Source organism: Bos indicus x Bos taurus, chromosome 21, assembly GCF_003369695.1.
Source record: "Bos indicus x Bos taurus breed Angus x Brahman F1 hybrid chromosome 21, Bos_hybrid_MaternalHap_v2.0, whole genome shotgun sequence".
NCBI lineage: Eukaryota > Metazoa > Chordata > Mammalia > Artiodactyla > Bovidae > Bos > Bos indicus x Bos taurus.
In genome coordinates, this window is record NC_040096.1 from 29,185,060 (window position 1) to 29,206,639 (window position 21,580).

A 21,580-nucleotide genomic window follows, 5' to 3' on the forward strand; every position below is an offset into this window, starting at 1 on the left:
TTCCTGGTGGGTGACATTTTTCTGACTTTGTCCCCCAATTTAAGGCTCCTTGGTGGTCCCCAGATACAGGTCCCCATCCTCCCAGGCCACAGCTGACAGCATACCTCGTATCTCTTCACAGGACTGGGAAGAACTGCACTTCCTATAGGAAATGCACTGATAACAAATGGGGGCTGGACGGACCCTTAAGAACAAAGAGGGCAACATATAGGCATGGCCAATATAGGATGCTCTTGAAACTGGGAAACTGACACTCATTACATTTAGATCATTGATCATATGACTGGAGGGGGCCCTAACCCTGCCAGCTCAGACCCGGGGCCCTGGGAGTAGGTGAGGGAGGGTTTAGATCATAGGATGGACAAGGGGAGGAGTTGGAAAAGTGAAGTAAAAGGAAGGATTTTTTTTTTAATTTTAATTGGAAGCTAATTACTTCACAATATTGTGGTGGGTTTTGCCATACATTCACATGAATCAGCCATGGGTGTACATGTGTTCCCCATCCTGACCCTCCCTCCCACCTCCCTCCCCATCCCATCCCTCAGGGTCATCCCAGTGCACCAGCCCTGAGCACCCTGTCTCATGCATTGAACCTGGACTGGTAATCTATTTCACGTATGATAATATACATGTTTCAATGCTATTCTCTCAAATCATCCCACCCTCACCTTCTCCCACAGAGTCTAAAAGTCTGTTCTTTACATCTGTGTCTCTTTTGCTATCTCTCATATAGGGTCATCATTACCATCTTTCTAAATTCCATATATATGCATTAATGTACTATATTGATGTTTTTCTTTCTGACTTACTCTACTCTGTATAATAGGCTCCAGTTTCATCCACCTCATTAGAAGTGATTCAAATGCATTCTTTTTAATAGCTGAGTAATATTCCATTGTGTATATGTACCACAGCTTTCTTATCCATTCGTCTGCCAGTGGACATCTAGGTTGCTTCCATGTCCTGGCTATTGTAAACAGTGCTGCGATGAGGGGTACACGTGTCTCTTCCAATTCTGGTTTCCTTGGTGTGTATGCCCAGCAGTGGGATTGCTGGGTCGTATGGCAGTTCTATTTCCAGTTTTTTAAGGAGTCTCCACACTGTTCTCCATAGTGGCTCTACTAATTTGCATTCCCACCAACAGTGTAAGAGGGTTCCCTTTTCTCCGCACCCTCTCCAGCATTTATTGTTTGTAGACTTTTTGATAGCAGCCATTCTGACTGGTGTGAGATGGTACCTCATTGTGGTTTTGATTTGCATTTCTCTGATAATGAGTGATGTTGAGCATTTTTTTCATGTGTTTGGTAGCCATCTGTATGTCTTCTTTGGAGAAATGTCTGTTTAGTTCTTTGGCCCATTTTTTGATTGGGTTGTTTATTTTTCTGGAATTGAGCTTCAGGAGTTGCTTGTACATTTTTGAGATAAATTCTTTGTCCATTGCTTCATTTGCTATTATTTTCTCCCATTCTGAAGGCTGTCTTTTCACCTTGCTTATAGTTTCCTTTGTTGTGCAAAAGCTTTTAAGTTTAATTAGATCCCATTTGTTTATTTTTTCTTTTATTTCCATTACTCTGGAGGTGGGTCATAGAGGATCCTGCTATGATGTACATCAGAGTGTTTTGCCTATGCTTTCCTCTAGCAGTTTTATAGTTTCTGGTCTTACATTTAGATCTTTAATCCATTTTGAGTTAATTTTTGTGTATGTTGTTAGAAAGTGTTCCAGTTTCATTCTTTTACAAGTGGTTGATCAGTTTTCCCAGCACCACTTGTTAAAGATTGTCTTTTTCTCCATTGTATATTATATTCTTGCCTCCTTTGTCAAAGATAAGGTGTCCATAGGTGCATCGATTTATCTCTGGGCTTTCTATTTTGTTCCATTGATCTATGTTTCTGTCTTTGTGCCAGTACCATACTGTCTTGATGACTGTGGCTTTGTAGTAGAGCCTGAAGTCAGGCAGGTTGATTCCTCCAGTAGGAAGGATGTTTTCATAGGAACATGCAGGGGCTGTGGAAAGTAGCGTCCTAGGTGGTGCTAATGATAAAGAACCTGCCTACCAATGCAGAAGATGCAAGGGACACGGTTTGATCCCTGGATCAGGGAGAGCCCCTAGAGGAGGAAATGGCAACCCACTCCAGTATTCTTGTCTGGAGAATCCCATGGACAGAGAAGCCTGGTGAGCGCTAGTCCATAGGGTCGCAAAGTGTCAGACATGACTGAAGTGACTTGGCACACACATAGCACACATGAGGAGTATACATTTCAAAGCCAAGTCGTTCTCATGCATCGTGAGGTTCAGCCCAGCAGGCGGACAGGCGGCTGGGCTGATAGTCCTGAGAAAGGAGGAGTTTACATCCTGTCCAGGCCTTTTTCTGCTGCTTTCCTTCTTGAGCTCAGGCTTTGTCCTTCCTGCTGGTTGCCTCAGGCCGGTCCTGACCCTTCTCAGAGGCTTGTCTATGCACAGAACAACACCAACACCGCCACGTGGTACAGCAGCTCCTACCACCAAAAGCTACCCCCACGACGTACCAGGGGCGCTAAGCGTGGTCAGAGATCTTCTGAACTTTCTGTCCAGCAGACAGCAACCAGAGTGCCCAGAGCAGAGAATGTCTTTTTGCAAGCACAGTGGTTCTACCCTGGGGGTGATTTCTGTCTCCCTCGGGATACCTGGCAATCTCTGGAGACAACTGGAGTCATGACTGGAGGGATGTATTGACATCCAGTGGGCAGAGGCCAGGGATGCTGCTTCTGGTTTATGTTTTGGTGTTTTGGCTACAAACCATGTGGGATCCTAGCTACCCAACCAGGGACTCAGCCTGCACCCCCTGCATTGGAAAGCAGTCTTAGCCATTGGACCCCAGATGCCGCTAAACATTGTGCAATGCACAAGACAGTCCTCACAACAAAGAATTATCCAGTCCCCAAAGGTCAACAGTGCCAAGGTTGAAAAAACCGTAGTCAAGAGAAGTGAGATCAAGAAAATCTATTCTCAACCTTCTGCATGTGTGCTCACTCAGTCGTGTCCAACTCTTTGCGACCCCATAGACTGTAACCCACCAGGCTCCTCTGTCCATGGGATTTCCCAGGCAAGAATGCTGGAGCGGGTTACCGTTTCCTACTCCAAGGGATCTTCCTGACCCAGGGATCAAACCCATGTCTCCTGTGTCTCCTACCTTGGCAGGCAGATTCTTTACCACTGAGCTACCTGGGAAGCCCTTGAATCAAACCAGCTATAGTTGGATTTATGTCTCTGTTCATGTGCTGAAGCAAGGGAAACCCATGCCACTTTACTATTTTAAAGTACAGAAATAAACTCTTTTGTTTTTAGTTCAATAGGAGAAAGGCTTGTTTAGCTGAGCAATTCCAGCTGAGCTATTTAAAATCCTAAAAGATGATGCTATTAAAATGCTACACACAATATGCCAGCAAATTTGGGAAACTCAACAGCGGCCACAGGACTGGAAAAGGTCAGTTTTCATTCTAATCCCAAAGAAAGGCAATTCCAAAGAATATTCAGACTACCGCACAATTGCACTCATTTCACATGCTAGCAAGGTTATGCTCAAAATCCTTCAAGGTAGGCTTCGAAGTACCTGAACTGAGAACTTCCAGATGTTCAAGCTGGATTTAGAAAGAGGAACCAGAAATCAAATTGCTAGCATCTGTCGGATCATAGAGGAAGAAAGGGAGTTCCAGAAAAACATCTGCTTCATTGAGTGTGCCAAAGCCTTTGACTGTGTGGATCACAATAAACTGTGGAAAATTCTGAAAGAGATGGGAATACCAGACCACCTGACCTGCCTCTTGAGAAACCTATATGCAGGTCAGAAAGCAATAGTTAGAACTGGACATGGAACAACAAACTGGTTCCAAATTGGGAAAGGAGTACGTCAAGGCTGTATATTGTCACCCTGCTTATTTAACTTATATTCGGAGTACATCATGCAAAATGCCAGCCTGGATGAAGCACAAGCTGGAATCAAGATTGCCAGGAGAAATATCAACAACCTCAAATATACAGATGACACCACCCTCACGGCAGAAAGTAAAGAGGAACTAAAGTGCCTCTTGAGGAAAACGAAAGAGAAGAGTGAAAAAGCAGGCTTAAAACTCAACATTCAGAAAATGAAGATCATGGTATCTGGTCCCATCACTTCATGGCAAATAGATGGGGAAACAATGGAAACAGTGACAGACTTTATTTTCTTGGGCTCCAAAATCATTGCAGATGGTGACTGCAGCCATGAAATTAAAATACGCTTGCTTTTTGGAAGAAAAGTTATGACAAACCTAGACTGTATTAAAAAACAGACTACACTTTACCAACAAAGGTCAGTATAATCAAAGCTATGGTTTTTCTAGTAGTCATGGATGGATATGAGAGGTGGACCATAAAGAAGGCTGAGCACTGAAGAATTGATGATTTTGAACTGTGGTGCTGGAGAAGGCTCTTGAGAGTCCCTTGGACTGCAAGGAGGTCAAACCAATCAATCCTAAAGGAAATCAACCCTGAATATTCATTGAAAGGACTGATGCTACAGTTGAAGCTACTATATACTGTCCACCAGATGCAAAGAGCCAACTCATTGGAAAATACCCTGATGCTGGGAAAGACTGGAGGCAAAAGGAGATGGGGGAGGCAGAGGATAACATGGTTAGATTGCATCACAGACTCAATGGACATGAGTTTGAGGGAACTTTGGGAGATAGTGAAGGACAGGGAAATGTGCTTGCTGTTCATGGGGTCACACAGAGTCAGATAGAACTTAGCAAAGTGAAAGTGAAGTCGCTCAGTTGTGTCCGACCCTCAGTGACTCCATGGACTGCAGCCTTCCAGGCTCCTCCACCCATGGGATTTTCCAGGCAGGAGTACTGGAGTGGGGTGCCATTGCCTTCTCCAAACTGAACAGGGCTTGTCAAATCAACTCTCTGACCTAAGGACTCCACCTGGTGGTTCTCTCTGGAATGAAGTGAAGTTTACATTGGTTCTTTTTTATTTTGAAAAAACCACAAAGCAAAATTACAGAACAGTTGAACAATTTGAAAACAAATTACTGACATACTACCCTCAGTTCAGTTCAGTCGCTCAGTCGTGTCCGACTCTGTGACCCCATGAACCGCAGCATGCCAGGCCTCCCTGTCTATCACCAACTCCCGGAGTCCACCCAAACCCATGTGCATTGAGTCGGTGATGCCATCCAACCATCCCATCCTCTGTCGTCCCCTTCTCCACCTGCCCCCCATCCCTCCCAACATCAGGGTCTTTTCCAATGAGTCAGCTCTTCGCATCAGGTGGCCAAAGTATTGGAGCTTCAACTTCATCAGTCCTTCCAATGAACACCCAGGACTGATCTTCTTTAGGATGGACTGGTTGGATCTCCTCACAGTCCAAGGGACTCTCAAGAGTCTTCTCCAACACCATAGTTCAAAAGCATCAATTCTTCAGCACTCAGCTTTCTTTATAGTCCAACTCTCACATCTATACATGACCACTGGAAAAACCATAGCCTTAACTAGACGGACATTTGTTGGCAAAGTAATGTCTCTGCTTTTTAATATGCTGTCTAGTTTGGTCATAACTTTCCTTCCAAGGAGTAAGCGTCTTTTAATTTCATGGCTGCAATCACCATCCTCAGTGATTTTGGAGCCCAGAAAAATAAAGTCAGCCACTGTTTCCATTGTTTCCCCATCTATTTGCCATGAAGTGATGGGACCGGATGCCATGATCTTAGTTTTCTGAATGTTGAGCTTTAAGCCAACTTTTTCACTCTCCTCTTTCACTTTCATCAAAAGGCTCTTTAGTTGTTCTTCACTTTCTGCCATAAGTGTGGTGTCATCTGCATATCTGAGGTTACCCTATCACTCCCTAAATACTTTAGATCATTTCCTATAAATAGGTATCTTCTCCTACATAAACACGGGAATCAGGAAGTTGACATTGATACATTTCTACTGTCTGTCCTCTGACTGGATTCACCTCTTGCTAGCTGTCCTGATAATGCCCTTAGCACAAGGGTCCAGTTTACATCATACTCTGCACATACTCATCATGGCTCTCATCTCCTTCAGTTTAGAATAGTTCCTCAGTTCTTTGACTTTCATGACCCTGAATATTTTCAAGATGACCAGCCCTCAGCCTAAGTCCTGAAGGACTTACAGGCTGTCCCTCCGTGTGTGCTTGTCTGAGGTTTCCTCACATTTCCATTCTGGTCAAGCATCTTTGACATTAATCTGTCAGAAGCAATGCTGTGTTCTTCTTATTGCATCCTAGTAGGTGATACAGGACTTTGATTTATTTCATTATGGGTGACGTTATCTTTAATCACGTGAAGAGGATTCCCCCTCCCTGGGCTATGAAGCAGAAAATGTTTTCCTGTCCCAGACCTACATGACCATAGTAAAACTGCCCTCACCCCCTGCCCAAAGGAGAGCAAAAGATGCTGTCAATGGGTAGAGCTTCCTGAGGTAAGAACTTCTGCTGATGTCTCTTCTTGAATTGGACCTTTTGGAAGCTCGTTTCTTCTGCAAAATGCAAGAGGCAGTCACATTTCCTATCCATGTGATTCAAATTACAGCCCAAATTATGATTTGGTGATTTGGGGAATAAGATGTTTTCTTAGACCAAACTGGATTACAGGGAGGATGTTCTGTGTGTTAGTTGCTCAGTCATGTCTCACTCTTTGTGACCCCATGGACTGTAGCTCCACTAGGCTCCTCTGTCCATGGACTTCTCCAGGCATGAATACTGGAGTGGGTTGTCATTTCCTTCTCCAGGGGATCTTCCTAACCCAGAGATTGAACCTGGGTAGTCCTGCATTGTAGGCATAAGGACAGTATTCCTGCTACCTGTGAGGTTTTTGTATTTAAGCAGTTTAAACCCCCCTCCCCAAGAGTGAAAGGTAAGCCACAGAATATACTTACACCTAGAATATATATAATAAATTCCATAATGAACTGTTTAAAAAGCAGAGAACCCAATAGAAACAAACGGGTGAAAGACTTGAATGGGCACTTTGCAAAAATTATCAGAAGGCAGCACAGGAGAAAATCCTCAACTTCATGGTAGCTCAGTAGTAAAGAATCTGCCTGCAATGCAGGGGACAAGGGTTCGACTATGGACGATGCCACATCCCGTGTCCAGTTAGCTCCACTCCTGGGGAATCCAGGCGCAGCTGCATCAAGTCCATGCACACGAAGATTCACAGCAGCGTTTCAGAGAATCGCTGGAACTGGAGCAACCGGCGCAACCAGAGGGTAAGGTGAGAAGCAAAATGGGTATGTTATGGTATGAGAGGTACAATGGAATTGCATACAGCAGCAAGTAAACAAAGCACTGCTGCCTCCAACCTGGATGGATTCCAGGCAGGACACAAAGCCGAAGAAACCAGGTCCAGAAGCGGACTGCACCAGTCTCTATGAAAAGCAAGCAAAACGAATCTGTGATGTGGGATTCGCGGCTGCCTTTAGGGGCGGGTTGGGAAGGCGGGTGTGGGAGGTGGTTTCCGAATAGTGTTTCTTCAGGTGTGCTCTCGCTGCTGCAGACCTCTGATCTGCGCACTTTCCTGCGTGTCAGGCGTCAGCAAGAACATTTTAACTCTCCAGCGGCAGCGGTGGTGGTTTAGTCGCTCAGTAGTGTCCGACTCTGCGACCCTATGGACTGTAGACTGCCAGGTTCCTCTGTCCGTGGGATTCTCCAGGCAGGAAAACTGGAGTCGTTGCCATTTCCTCCTCCAAACTGTCCAGCGAGCACAAGCCTAACCGCAAACTGGACCTTGAGGGGTGACCCAGCCCCAGTCTGCACAGGGGGCCAAAATCCGGGACCCATCACTGGATCCCACGAGGACAGTCACAGCCTCCCTTTCACCTTACGGCGCATTGATGCTCGAGGAAGTTACCCTCGGGGGTTTTCATACTTTGTTAGCTTGCTGACACAACGCTCCGGATGCGCGAGAGGAACGGAGACACAACCAGAGGTGCTGCAAAGCGCGCGAGACATCGGAGGCGGAGCCCGAGCCCGAGCCCGTGGGGCGTGACTCCTCGATTGATACAGCCTGGATGCCCCGCTGCGCGCGCACGCGAAAGGCGATTGGTGCTGCCTGGCGGCGCACGCGGGGAACGCCGGGACGTCGGTGCGGCGGGACAAGCAGGAGGAGCGGCGGGCGGGAGGCTGCAGGATGGTGAAGCTGACGGCGGAGCTGATCGAGCAGGCGGCGCAGTACACCAACGCGGTGCGGGACCGAGAGCTGGACCTGCGGGGTGAGTCGGGTGGTGGCAGGCGGTCCGGCCTCCCCGCCCGCCTGGTGGCTTGGCCCGGCCCAGCCGCGTGTGCTAGGACCGCCGGAGCGTGGCCGGCAGCCTGCGTCCAGCGCCCATTGCCGGACTGGATCCCGCCGTCGGCGGCGGAAGGCCCTCCCTGGGCCTTTCGAGGCGCGCTCAGCCCGTCTCCTCCCTGCACACGGGGCCACCGCGATGGTCCGGTCACACAGCGGGCGTCTTCCGGGCCGCCGGGCGGTCTGAGCCGCTGAGGGGCAGCGGATAAACGCACGGGTGCTTGCGGCCCTCGTGCGGAACTAACAGGACGTCCTGAGGGGGTGGACGGGGTGCGGAGTGAGGGAGCGGTGTACGGGCCGGAAGCTGTCGTTTCCCCTGCGTTTCCTCGCGTTGGCTTCTGCTGTCTTTTTCCCTCTACCGGAGCGTTTTTGGGAGCGGACTGTGGGCGCTAAGCCGGCGCTGCCGCCTGCCGGCAGCGGTGCGGAAGCCCCCAAACCGTTCGAGTCCTTAGGAGGAGGCTTCTCTGGCGGTACGGCCATCGGTCTTGTCCTGAGATCCGCTCCCGGGGAGAAACGCCGGCTGCGGGCTCTGCCTTCTGCTGGCTTTCTTGTCCGCTGAAAGCTCAGGACTTTGGTTTTTGTTGAAATCGAGTTTCTCAGAGAAAGGTTGAACTCGGGAGTAAACAGGCAGACTTCACTGCCTTCTCTCCGACTCCGAAGTGCGCCCAGCGTTGAGGATTCTCGTTTGAGTGCAGCGATTCCTTTGTTGTAGCCCTTACATCTGCTTGGCTCCATTAACTTCTTCGAGTAGCTGGCACAGTCTTTATGCCCGTGTTGGACGCATCGAGGTGTTTGAGTGAGCTGTCCGCAGGGTGACTTACCGTTGTGTATCAACCACTGACTTTCAGCTCTAGGTTTGAGCTGGGGGAGGTGAAGTAAGGGGGAAGTGTTTTAATACTAAGACGATATCCCAGAGAGTTCTAGGAATCTGGCCTGTGGGATGCAGACGACTGTTGTCCACCCCGGGTGGACAGTGCTTGGACGCTGACAGCCGCTCACAGTGTGAAGTCCTGTTAGGCCGTCTCTCTAGCTCCGAGACCTTGCTTAGAGCAGTGTGAGGCACTTGTAAGTAATCTTGAAATGGTTAGCCGCTGGTTCCTGCTGATGAGTACTGTCATCCTTATGGCCCTCATCACCATCACCTTGCTCACATCCACAGCTGGACCGGAAGCTTCCCGGCAGCTGAGATTTGTGACTGTGTTCTTCCTTGTGTTGTGTGCCAGTATTTTGGCAGGGTCTGGTGGTTGCATAGGTGCCACGTAAACACTTTGGGAAGGAACGTTAAGCTGTGAGTCAAGTTACCATGAAATGCTATTAAAGTTTTAAAGTGCCTTTTATTTATGTTAATACTTGTCTGGGTTTTTCTCCTTTTTACAGGGTATAAAATTCCTGTCATTGAAAATCTCGGTGCCACCTTAGACCAATTTGATGCCATTGATTTTTCCGACAATGAAATCAGGAAACTGGATGGTTTTCCTTTGTTGAGAAGACTAAAAACATTATTAGTGAACAACAATAGAATATGGTAAGCGTGTGCTAGTGGAAAGTAGCTTTCTCCCCTAGAGCAGAAGCTGCAGAGTTCCCTGAAGAAGCTGCAGTGTATATGCCAGTTAAACAAGATTTCTATTTTTTTTACCTGCCTATTTCTCAAATGGTAAATGAGCAATTTCCCCATACAGATTCAGAGTTTTAATTTGTCATTGGTCAAGTCTTATTTGCATCTATTCAGAAACCTGGTATATTTATATATTCATAGTAAGTTTCTAATTTAAATTAAAAATCTGGTGCTTTGTACCAGATTATAATTATTCTGTATAATTATTTCATTTCTAAAATAATTATAATTATTAGAGGAGTCATACTAAAGACATACATAAAATGCAACAATTACAGTTTTAACGGAATATCTCATTTTGCCTCAAATCCTCAGGTATTTGTTTTTCTTTAACTGCAGCTGATTTGTAGAATATTGTTTATAGAAATTAAGATTTTTTTTTTTAACCCACTTTCATCATCTCTGCGGGCTTTCCAGATGGCTCAGTGGTAAAGAATCTGCCTACAGTGCAGGAGACATGGGTTCAATCCCTGAGTTGGGATGATCCCCTGGAGGAGGAAATGGCAACCCACTCCAGTATTCTTGCTGGGAAATCACATGGACAGAGGAGGCTGGCAGGCTATAGTCCTTAAGGTCCCAAAGAGTTGGACACAACTGAGCACACGTGCGCGCACACACACATCATCTCTAAATTTTGTTGGAAAAAAGTTATTGAAGGTGTGTTGATAGGGTCTTTTAAGACGTTCTGGGTGGTGAGCTGCTTTTTTTAAATAGGCACATTCCTCCTGAGTTAAACTGTTGACTGTGGTTTGGTTATTGTGTATCCTGTGGTTCTGAGCTGTGACTGCAGAAGCAGGTGTATTTCTGTGCTTCCTGCTGACCAGTCCTGAGATGAGTGAGGTCTTTTGTGTCCACAACACTTTCTCCTTGTCTTGGGGCTGTTATGGTGGTTGGCGGGAAGAGGCCATTGGCAGTATTCTGGAGGCGTGGGTTCTCAAATCATCCCGCTTGTGTGACCTCAGACACGCCTGCTCTTTGTGCCTAAATTTCCTTCTGTCAGATAGTGTTGGAAGGAGGATCTACAAGGTTCTTCCCACTTTGAAGTCCTCTGGGCAAGTGTTTAGGTCAAGTTTTTAGCTTACTGCATTTTGACTTTTATTAAGATTTTGTCTTTTCCTTTTAGCCGTATAGGTGAGGGGCTTGATCAGGCTCTGCCTTGTCTGACAGAACTCATTCTCACCAATAACAGTCTTGTGGAACTGGTAAGTCAAACGGGGAAAGTGTATTTACAAGGAGGAGTTAAAGGCACTGCCTGTCTTTAATAGAAAACTTGGAGAGTCCAGAAGATTATCTCATTACCTTTTTTCTTTTTCTTCATTATTAGGACATGGGGTTTTTTTGGTTGTGTGTTAAACACATCTTCCACTCTTGGTCACTCACCTTTGGACTCCTGGGGGCTTGATGGAGCAGTTCCTAATTCCAGCTTAATCTGTGTCACCAGTCTGTTGTCCTTGGTGCTTTGAGTTCTGTTCAGCTTCTAAAGAGACTCACCCATTCTTTTTTTCTAGAATTTCTGTGTCCAGTATGCTAGCCACCAGCCACAAGTGGTTACTGTAAGATATACCAGAAGTATAAAAAACACTACAGATTCCAGAGATTTAGTGCAAAAGAAAAATATACACTATCAATAATTTTTTATATTGACATTAAAATGGTAATATTTTGGAAAATAGGTAAAACAATATATTAAAACTAGTTTGTTCTGTTTTAATGTCACTACTAGACAATTACATATGTGACATACATTAAATTTTGTTGGGGAGTTTTATTCAAGAAATTATTGTTTTACTCCACATTTAGATCAACAATCATTTGAGATTGGTGTTCTTTTAAGATAAGGGGCAAGTTTCATTTTCTCTATTTGGATATGACTATTTTGATCCACTTCTGCTTTTTAAATTTCTACTCTGTATGTATAATTTTTAACAGCGTTGAGCTTAGGCTATATATTGTTTGTAACCTAAATTTTTCACTTAAATACTAGATACTGACTCTTATGGTATGACTTGATTTTTAGGTTGTTATGCCCTTGACCCCTCCCTTCCTTGCTCCCTGACTGTTCCTTTCCTGAAGGACGAGGTCCCTGACTGTCCTTTAGATTCCCAAGGGAGTGCTTGGCTCCAAAAGTCAGAAAGCCCCCGATCTGAGGCCGTATCCTTTCTAAACTCCGTGAGGTATTTAACCCCAAATGTGTGTCCATGCGGAATGTGTGGCGTATCGGGGCAGTGCATTCTGTGTGTTGTGGTTGTGCTTAAAGCTGTTCGCACAGATGAAGGCTGTCCTGTCAGTACCGAAAGAGGCATATTAAAATTGTGTGCTAGTGGATTTCCCTGGAGTTCTGTCAGTTTTACTTGTATATATTTTCAGGTTACTTCATTTGATATATCCAGATTTTATGTATCTTACTGATGAAATGAACCTTTTATCATTGATATTTTATTAGTGGATAAGGAAATGGCACCCCACTCCAGTACTCTTGGCCTGGAAAATCCCATGGATGGAGGAGCCTGGTAGGCTACAGTCCATGGGGTCTCGAAGAGTCGGGCACGACTGAGCGACTTGACTTTCGCTTTTCACTCTCATGCATTGGAGAAGGAAATGGCAACCCACTCCAGTATTCATGCCTGGAGAATCCCAGGGACAAAGGAGCCTGGTGTCTGCTGTCTATGGGGTCGCACAGAGTTGGACACGACTGAAGCGACTTAGCAGTAGCAGCAGCAGCAGTGCAGTTTTACCTTGGCGTCTGTTTTATCCACTGCAGTATAACAAAATAAGCTTTCTTTCTTTCAGTTCGTATTTGCGTGATCATTGTTTTCCATCCAAAATTTAATTTTTTTCCTCTGCATTTATATTTTAAATTTGTGTCTTGAGAACAGGATTTAATAGGATCCTTTTTTAAAATCCAGTGTAAAGTCTGTCTTTAAATGGAATAGTCTGTTTATGTTTAATGTAATTACCAGTATATTTAAGTTTATCTTGTCTCTTTTCTAGAATTTTTTTACTTGTCTCATCCATCTGCAAATATTTTTCCTCTCCTTTATTGCTCTCTCTTTCTCTTTTTGGTATTCCACTTCTTCTGATAGTTTAGAAATTAACTGATTAGTAAATAGACTCTGTTTCTTTTCTTAGCATACTGGGAATTAGCATCCAAGTGTAAAGTTAACCATAACCTTTACCTCCTGAACAGAACAGCACCATAAGCATCTCACCACCCCTGCACCGAAACATCACTGTGTCGTGCACAGTCTGTGTGTGGGTCTGTGTGTGTAAAGTTACCATTCTTTCTTTTGTGTCTTGCAGCTTTATTGAGCTATGATGGACAAATGAAGATTATAAATATTTAAGGTGTATAATGTGAAATTTGATATCTGTACCCTGACACCCACCCCTTCATGTAACCAGTCTATGTGTGTGTGCAGTGAGAACACTTGAGTTCTATTTTTTTATCGTATTGGGTACACCTTATGTTATTTTTAATGATAGTCACCACATTGTACATTAAATCTCCAGAATTTATTTATTTATAACTGAAAGTTTATCCTCTTTAATCAGTAGCTTCACCCCCCCTTTCCTTCACCTCCCAGCCTTTGGTAACCACCATTCAACTCTCTGTTGCTATGAGTTCCGTTTTTTGAGATTTCACTTAAAAGTGAGGTCCTGCAACATTTGTCTGTCTTTGCTCCATTTCACATTGTTCTGTAGATCTCCTTTAGTGATGGTACTCCAGTTGCAAGCATCAGTGCTCCCTCCAGTGTCGTCATGAAGAGTGGCAGCTCTCTGAGCTTGTGGCTCTGTTCCCCTCCCCTGTGTTACTTGTGTTTTTCCTCATCATCCCTTTTGGCACTGTCCCACTCAGTTTAGATCTGTTATGGCAGTTTCTCATTCGTGTGGGGCTTTGTTTCGGGAGGCCCTCCAGGCCTTGTCACACACCTGGTGTGCTTGGAACATGCCTGTCTTTGGCTGCTGTTCTTAGGCTGGATGCCTCTTGCCCTGTTTGCCTTTCCCCCGCTTCTTCCTGTGTGGTGTCGTCACCGCGCAAGTCTTACAGCTTTCACAATAGTTGGTCCTTACTGGTCCCAAGTTCAGGTTCTTGCCAGAATACATTTTCATCTGGTTTGGCTGTAGCTGTTGACCATATCTTTTTGGTTTTCCTATCCTTGTTGCACTGTATTTTATAGGACAGTTTGGGAAGATTAAAAAACTAACTCGTGTTCTTCCTATATATTTTTTTTTTTCCCTCCCTTATAACTATACTCCTTGTCCTTGGAAAATGTATTTGAAGAGATTTAGGGGAACCTAGAATAAAGGTAACAAAGGTGACATGCCTGCATTGCTCCTAGGCAGCGGCAGCAAGAACCACCTCACACCAGGTTCCCTGTACGAATAACCTTCCCTGGAGATACATCACTTTTCACATTGCTTTTTTTTCTCAATCATTACTCAGTAGCTCTTTTGAAGTTGCTACAGGAAATGATACATATTTTTTCTTTTTGTCTCTTCTGCTGTTGAGACAGAAGCTGTTGTGTCCGGGATATTAAAAAGTTCAAATTTATGAACCAGTTATTCAGTAGAATACACCAAGCGTCTGTGATGTGCTAGGGCTGTGCTGGGTGCTGGGGCAGGAAAGACAAATTAATGTATGAAAGACAAAGTGTATCCTTCTGCAGAGCTGTCAGCATGTAATGGGATCATGGTGGGCTGTGGTGTTTGTGTTCTTACCTGTGGCTGTTATTTCACAGGGTGATCTGGACCCTCTGGCATCTCTCAAGTCACTGACTTATCTGAGGTATGGAAACTGTTTGTGGTGGTGACAGTAAAGTCTTTTAAAATAACAGCATTGCTGGCCTTGATGGTAAAGTTATAGTAAAAAGTACTTTTAAAAAAACAAATATTGAAAATGTTTCCTTTGGGCTCTATTAAATTTCCCTAGCATTAAGTTCTTATGACATTGAAATGTGAAGAATAGTGAACTTTTCCTTACTTCCTGGACTCATTAGACTTCATTAAAATGGACCTCTTGAATGCTGTGCTAGGAACAACACTGGCATCAAACTGTTCCTTTTCTTGTAGTATTCTAAGGAACCCTGTAACCAATAAGAAGCATTACAGACTCTATGTGATTTATAAAGTTCCACAAGTCAGAGTACTGGATTTCCAGAAAGTGAAACTAAAAGTAAGTGTTACTCTGTTGTAAGTCGTTATTGGTTGGTGCTTTTCCTTAATACTTTTGTTACTGACTTTTATTATTAGTTTGTAATAGGAATGTGGCGGGGGGTGGCGGGGGTGGGTGGGCAGGGAGTGTTAAGTCGATTTTTTTTCCATAGCAGTGTTTATGGTGGGACTTATAGATAAGGTGTGTGTGTGGGGCTGGTCATTCCAGAGGTGGCCTGGCTTCAAAGCCACCATGGGCTTTGTCACAGCAGACGGCCTGCCTAGATACATGCTCTTGGGGAGCTTCATATCGTTCACTTTGCACTAGCTGTAATTGTCAGGATGATTCTCCCGTTGTTGGGGATTTTTTTTACCTTCCTTATTTCCCAGAGAGCCCCTCCTGGAAATTTCGGAGAGGGGGCTCTGCTCTCTCCAGGGACCTTCACAGAGCAGGGGACTGCTGTATCTCTTCTTATTTTGAAATGGGCTTTGTGGTATTTTACCAGCCCAGAGTATTCCAGGAGAGTTTTCTTCCATGTTTTCTGAGGAATGCATCTAAATGCATGTGGTATTCCTATTTCCATTAACTCTGTGTGTGGTGTCGCTGTAGGAGCGTCAGGAAGCAGAGAAAATGTTCAAGGGCAAACGGGGTGCACAACTTGCAAAGGATATTGCCAGGAGAAGCAAAACGTAAGATCCAGATATCCAACTTCACTCCACTTCACCTTCAGAAACATTATCTGTCTGGCATTTTGCCTCTTGCAAAATGAAATGAAACACCTGTGACTAATACAGTCCTAAATTTGCACAGTGATGATCCATGGCCCACAGTGGCCCCTATATCACGTGAGATTTCTAGCAGATGAGAGCAGACGCTCCAGTATTCAGTCTGCTGTGATAGTACTGCACCCTCTTCCTCTGTGGCAAGATGAACTGGGTGGTGTTTCTGAAGGAGAGAGTTTCTTGTATCAGTTTGTTAACAAAGATAAGATACTACACTGGTTGAATTACTTTCAAAGCTTTTGAAAGTAAAAGAGAAGCAATTTCTGTCAGTTTGGATTTGACAGTTTTGTTCTTCCCTCCCCTCCCAAGTTTCAATCCAGGTGCTGGTTTGCCAACTGACAAAAAGAAAGGTGGGCCATCCCCAGGGGACGTGGAAGCCATCAAGGTGAGCACGAGTCAGGATTCTCAGACTGGAGTGAGCTGTTCAATCATGTAGTAACTCAAGTAATGAGTTAGACACCGCAGGTTTCTCCCACGGTTGTTAGAATCCAGCTACATTTTTGTAAGGAAAAACTAGCTTTCAGTTCAGTCGCTCAGTCGTGTCCGACTCTTTGCGAGCCCATGAATCACAGCACGCCAGGCCTCCCTGTCCATCACCAACTCCCAGAGTTCACTCAGACTCACGTCCATCGAGTCAATGATGCCATCCAGCCATTTCATCCTCTGTTGTCCCCTTCTCCTCCTGCCCTCAGTCCCTCCCAGCATCAGAGTCTTTTCCAGTGAGTCAACTCTTCGAATGCGGTGGCCAAAGTACTGGAGTTTCAGCTTTAGCATCATTCCTTCCAAAGAAATCCCAGGGCGGATCATTGGTAGGATCTCCTTGCAGTCCAAGGGACTCTCAAGAGTCTTCTCCAACACCACAATTCAAGAGCATCAATTCTTCTGCGCAGGCGCTCAGCCTTCTTCATAGTCCAACTCTCACATCCATACATGACCACAGGAAAAACCATAGCCTTGACTAGACAAACCTTTTTGGCAAAGTAATGTCTCTGCTTTTGAATCTGCTATCTAGGTTGGTCATAACTTTCCTTCCAAGGAGTAAGTGTCTTTTAATTTCATGGCTGCAGTCACCATCTGTAGTGATTTTGGAGCCCAGAAAAATAAAGTCTGACACTGTTTCCACTGTTTCCCCATCTATTTCCCATGAAGTGATGGGACCAGATGCCATGATCTTCGTTTTCTGAATGTTGAGCTTTAAGCCAACTTTTTCACTCTCCACTTTCACTTTCATCAAGAGGCTTTGTAGTTCCTCTTCACTTTCTGCCATAAGGGTGGTGTCTGCATATCTGAGGTTATTGATATTTCTCCCGGCAATCTTGATTCCAGCTTGTGTTTCTTCCAGTCCAGCATTTCTCATGATGTACTCTTCATGTAAGTTAAATAAGCAGGGTGACAATATACAGCCTTGACATACTCCTTTCCCGTTTTGGAACCAGTCTGTTATTCCATGTCCAGTTCTAACTGTTGCTTCCTGACCTGCATACAGATTTCTCAAGAGGCAGATCAGGTGGTCTGGTATTCCCATCTCTTTCAGAATTTCCCACAGTTTACTGTGATCCACACAGTCAAAGGCTTTGGCACACTCAATGAAGCAGAAGTAGATGTTTTTCTGGAACTCTCTTCCTTTTTCCATGATCCAGCGGATGTTGGCAATTTGATCTCTGGTTCCTCTGCCTTTTCTAAAACCAGCTTGAACATCAGGAAGTTCACGGTTCACATATTGCTGAAGCCTGGCTTGGAGAATTTGAGCATTACTTTACTTGCATGTGAGCTTAAATATATTATTTGACCAGATTTTGACTTGAATTAATTATATGAGCTGGTCAAAGTGGAGGCAACTCTGGTCTTCTCATTTTCTCAGGATGCATTTATCTGAACAGTTAGTTACCTTTGCTTGCTGTCTTGATTTTTACTTTGAAGGACTTGCTGCCTGAAAGATCCTGCTTGATGAGAAATCCTAATTTGGTAATGCTGCCTCCTAAATCATCCAGTGACATAATTCCAATTAACTAGAATTTTAGGGCATATGCACTGATTATTTGCTCTCCTGTAAAAGGGTCTGCAGCTCTTTACCAATTTGGGAACTTCATAATTTGGTTTTGGGGTTGATTTCACTGTGCCAGCAAAATTCTTCCTGCGAGAGAGACTATTTAATATTCGAGTTCAGAAAGGTGGCATGAGTTTGTGTGAGTGTTTTCTGTTAACTGGATGAAAATAACTGTCCATCTCTCTTGTTTCCTGGTATCCAGAATGCTATAGCAAATGCGTCAACTTTGGCTGAAGTGGAGCGGCTGAAGGGCTTGCTGCAGTCCGGTCAGATACCTGGCAGAGAACGCAGAGCAGGTCAGGAACCATGTTCTGACTTCCTTTCCAGATTAATGATACACTCCTAGTGATCGCAAATTGCTTTAGATGTTACGATCCAAGGATGCTCGAATAGTGCCTCCTTACCATTATAATCTACACAAAATGCCTTTAAATGCTCTTTGAAAAGAAATCATTTGATAAAAAAGCTTATGTCCTAGGACTCTGGGGTTTTTGTGAAATTTGAGACAAATGTTAGTTCACAGCCATGGAGTGAAAGCGAACAGTGGAAGTGACCATGATGCCTTTGACCCCTGTCCGTGTGGGCCCACTTAGCAGTGGGGAGCATGGGCTCTGGAGCCAGACAGACTGAGGCTCAGAGCATAGCTTCACCAGCTTTGTCCTTGGATGAGTTTCTTAACCCCACTTGATCTTAAATCTGTTTGCTCATCTTTAACCAAATAGTAGTAGTGGTGACCTCAGAAGGTTGTTGGGAGGATTAAGTAAGAGGCTTCCTAGGCCCTGAGCACCGGGTGTGAGCTGTTGTGATTGTGGACACCGGCTCTGTGTTGGGCAGCGTGATGGACACTGACTGGGGTATAAAGTGAAAACTGCTAAAGATGGTGCCTGTTACAAGTTTGACATGAATGTAACTGGGGGCTCTGTCTAGACCAGTGGCTCAGGGCAAGTTCCCTTGAGGAAATAATGTTTGAACTGAAGCTAAAAGTGAGTAAGACATTCATTAGAGCAGCAGTTCTCACTGTGTGGTCCTTGGGCCCCTGGGGCTCCATGAGGAAAACTCATAAACACCGAGGCATTATTTGCTTTTTAAGTGGTGTGACCATTTGTGCCTGATAGTGCCAGAGCAACGGCAGGTAGAGTTGCTGGTGCCTCAGCCCAGGTACATGGGTTCACAGGACCAATGATACTAGGTGTCATTCTGAGCTGCCGGGTACCCAATGAGGTCCTTTGTGAAGCAGTGAGGATCATTGGCATTCCTGGATATCACCCCAGGGACACATCATTTGATGTGAAGAAATGGGCCAACATTTGCGATCTAACCTTTAAGAAACTACCATTTTGGGGAATTCCTGGTGATCCAGTGATTAAGACTCAGCTTTCATTGCCCAGGTTTGATCCCTGGTCAGGGAACCAAGATCCTACAAGCTAAGTGGGGAGACCAAAAGAACAAAAGCAAAAAACTACCACTTTTGTCAAGTTTTGGCATAGTATCAAAAAAATATCCACAGCTGCCTGCACAGGCTGTTAAAATACTCCTCCTCTTTCTCACTGCATGTCTTTGTGGGCCTGGCTTTCTTCACACCCTTTAGTCAAAACAACATATTTTGGCGAGTAAAGTGATGAAGGCAGAACAAGGGCCCGTCTACCATTGGGCAGACATTGCAGAGATGGGCAAAAGTGGAAAACTGCACCAACTTTCTCATTATATATTTTTATTTTAGAAAATATTGATACTGTATTTTATAAAAATACAAACATTAATGGTACTAGGTTTATTGTTTTAAGGAATTACTGTTTTTTTAATGCTTTCAGTTTCCAGCATAGTATCGATAAATGTAGTATACTTGAAGAAAAGTTCTTTGGGTGCTAAAACTAAAGTATTTGAGAACCTGTGACCTAGACAGAGCAGAATGACATTCTCAGGGGAAGGAACACTCTGTGGTGAGAGAGCCTTGCACCTTGGGCCTGAAGGAGGACTGTGAGCCAAGGTCCAGGGCTGGCGGGGGGTATGGGTGAAACAGGCTGGCAGGGAGAGCTCTGAGTCCAGCCAGAGGGCCCTGTTGGCCGTGAAATGAGGGACCTGTGACCCTGAGAACAGCACAGGCTGCCAAGACCCACGGGGCTAATGACAGGCAGGGAGGAGGCTGTGACACGTGGCTCACTTTGGCTGCAGCGTGGCAGAATTTCTGTTACTGTGCCTCCCCTTGAGCATGTTATGTGGGCCTGGGACTCATATGGGGCTTTTCAGTGTCGTCTGAACACAATGTGGGGCACCTTGAGGAGAGAAAGGTGGGAATTGTTTGTGGTTCTCTTAGGTTTCAGTGGGCCCAGGCGTCTGAACGGCAGTTCCTGGTGACATTCTCGCTTTCTTTAGTTTTGTGTCTAGAAATGTAACGTTTGGGTCTAACTGGAAACATAATTTAGACAGAATCACTGGCTGACTGTCTGCAGCATGTAGTAGGTATCCTCTCCCATCTTTCTTTGGAAGGTTCCTAGTTTCTTTGCCGATGGCAAAGTAAAGTAAACTTTATGTTTACTTTAAACATAAAGTATAGGCTTTTTATCTTGATAAAACATGAGTTACAGGCTTGACCAGAGTGGGTTAGAACAGCAGGCATAGAGTTGACTTTCATGAAGCAGCTTTGTGACCCATTCCCTAGAAGCTGACCATCCTTCCAGGGCCTGCCAAAGACAGGTGGTCCCTGGACCTAAGTTCCTCTAGGCTGAGGCTGCTGTCGGGCGTCTGCACCTGGTCTAGGGTCTGGCAGGCAACAGCAGCATCGTGGGTGGACGCCCACACATGCTCTAACCTAGGTGTGACTTGGCTTTGTGTGTTTTCTAGGCCCCACTGATGATGGTGAAGAGGAGATGGAAGAAGACACTGTTGCAAATGGGTCCTGAGCAGGGCAGCCTCAGCACCTCAGGACGTGTAACAGTCCACCTCGGACAGGTCCTGCCTTGTGTCAGCAAAGTAGAGTTCATCAACATTGTTGAAATGCTCAAAACTGCTGCTTGTAATTTTGTAATACAGATTTTGAAATCTAAAACCCAGTTTTCTACCAGTAGTACAAATAAAGGACACTCTCTGTGCTGCGGGTTGTGTGTCACTGGGGCGTGTGCAGTGAGGTATGGATATGGGGAGTTGGAAATGCAGCCGGGCGGCTCTGTGGGCAGGCTTCCCAGTCCTCTTGAAATGTTTAGATTTTTAAATTCATAATAAAACTTAGATTATCTGTGTGCTGCTACTGGTTGTTAGAATTTGCGATATTGGCTGCATTTTTTTCTTCATGAAGGCTCACAGACATCATTAAAGACAGCCAGGCCCCAGGGCTTTGCAAGAATCAGTGTCCTTTGAAGTTTTTGTTTAACACTCTGCACCAGCATGTGACGATAAATTGCTGATTTGGACAGTTAGAGGGAATGTGACATCTGCCTGTCAGTCAGTGGGATTCAAGAGATTGGGACCACCTTGGACCAGCGCTTCCCCAGCTCAGTGCACTGTGAGCCTCGGAGGGCTTGTCAGAGCGCAGGGTCTGTTGTGGGCCCTGAGGCTCTGTGCCTCTTGTGGGCTCCCAGGAGCTGTCCCCCAGAGGGGACACTAAGGATCTCCAGCCTTCTGCCCACCCTGGCCTCACCCACCTTACACCTTTAGCTTCT

At 45.1% G+C, this 21,580-nt stretch overlaps 1 protein-coding gene across 1 annotated transcript; it reads left to right on the plus strand.

Moving 5' to 3' along the window:
- The first annotated feature begins 8,115 nt into the window (after positions 1 to 8,115).
- On the plus strand, positions 8,116 to 21,178 carry SNRPA1 (small nuclear ribonucleoprotein polypeptide A'). Its single transcript, XM_027521181.1, has 9 exons — positions 8,116 to 8,254; positions 9,706 to 9,853; positions 11,067 to 11,145; positions 14,683 to 14,729; positions 15,014 to 15,116; positions 15,705 to 15,784; positions 16,187 to 16,262; positions 18,127 to 18,220; positions 20,766 to 21,178. The coding sequence occupies exons 1-9, from the start codon at positions 8,173 to 8,175 to the stop codon at positions 20,822 to 20,824; spliced, it is 768 nt and encodes a 255-aa protein (XP_027376982.1). The 5' UTR covers positions 8,116 to 8,172; the 3' UTR covers positions 20,825 to 21,178.
- The last annotated feature ends 402 nt before the right edge of the window (positions 21,179 to 21,580 follow it).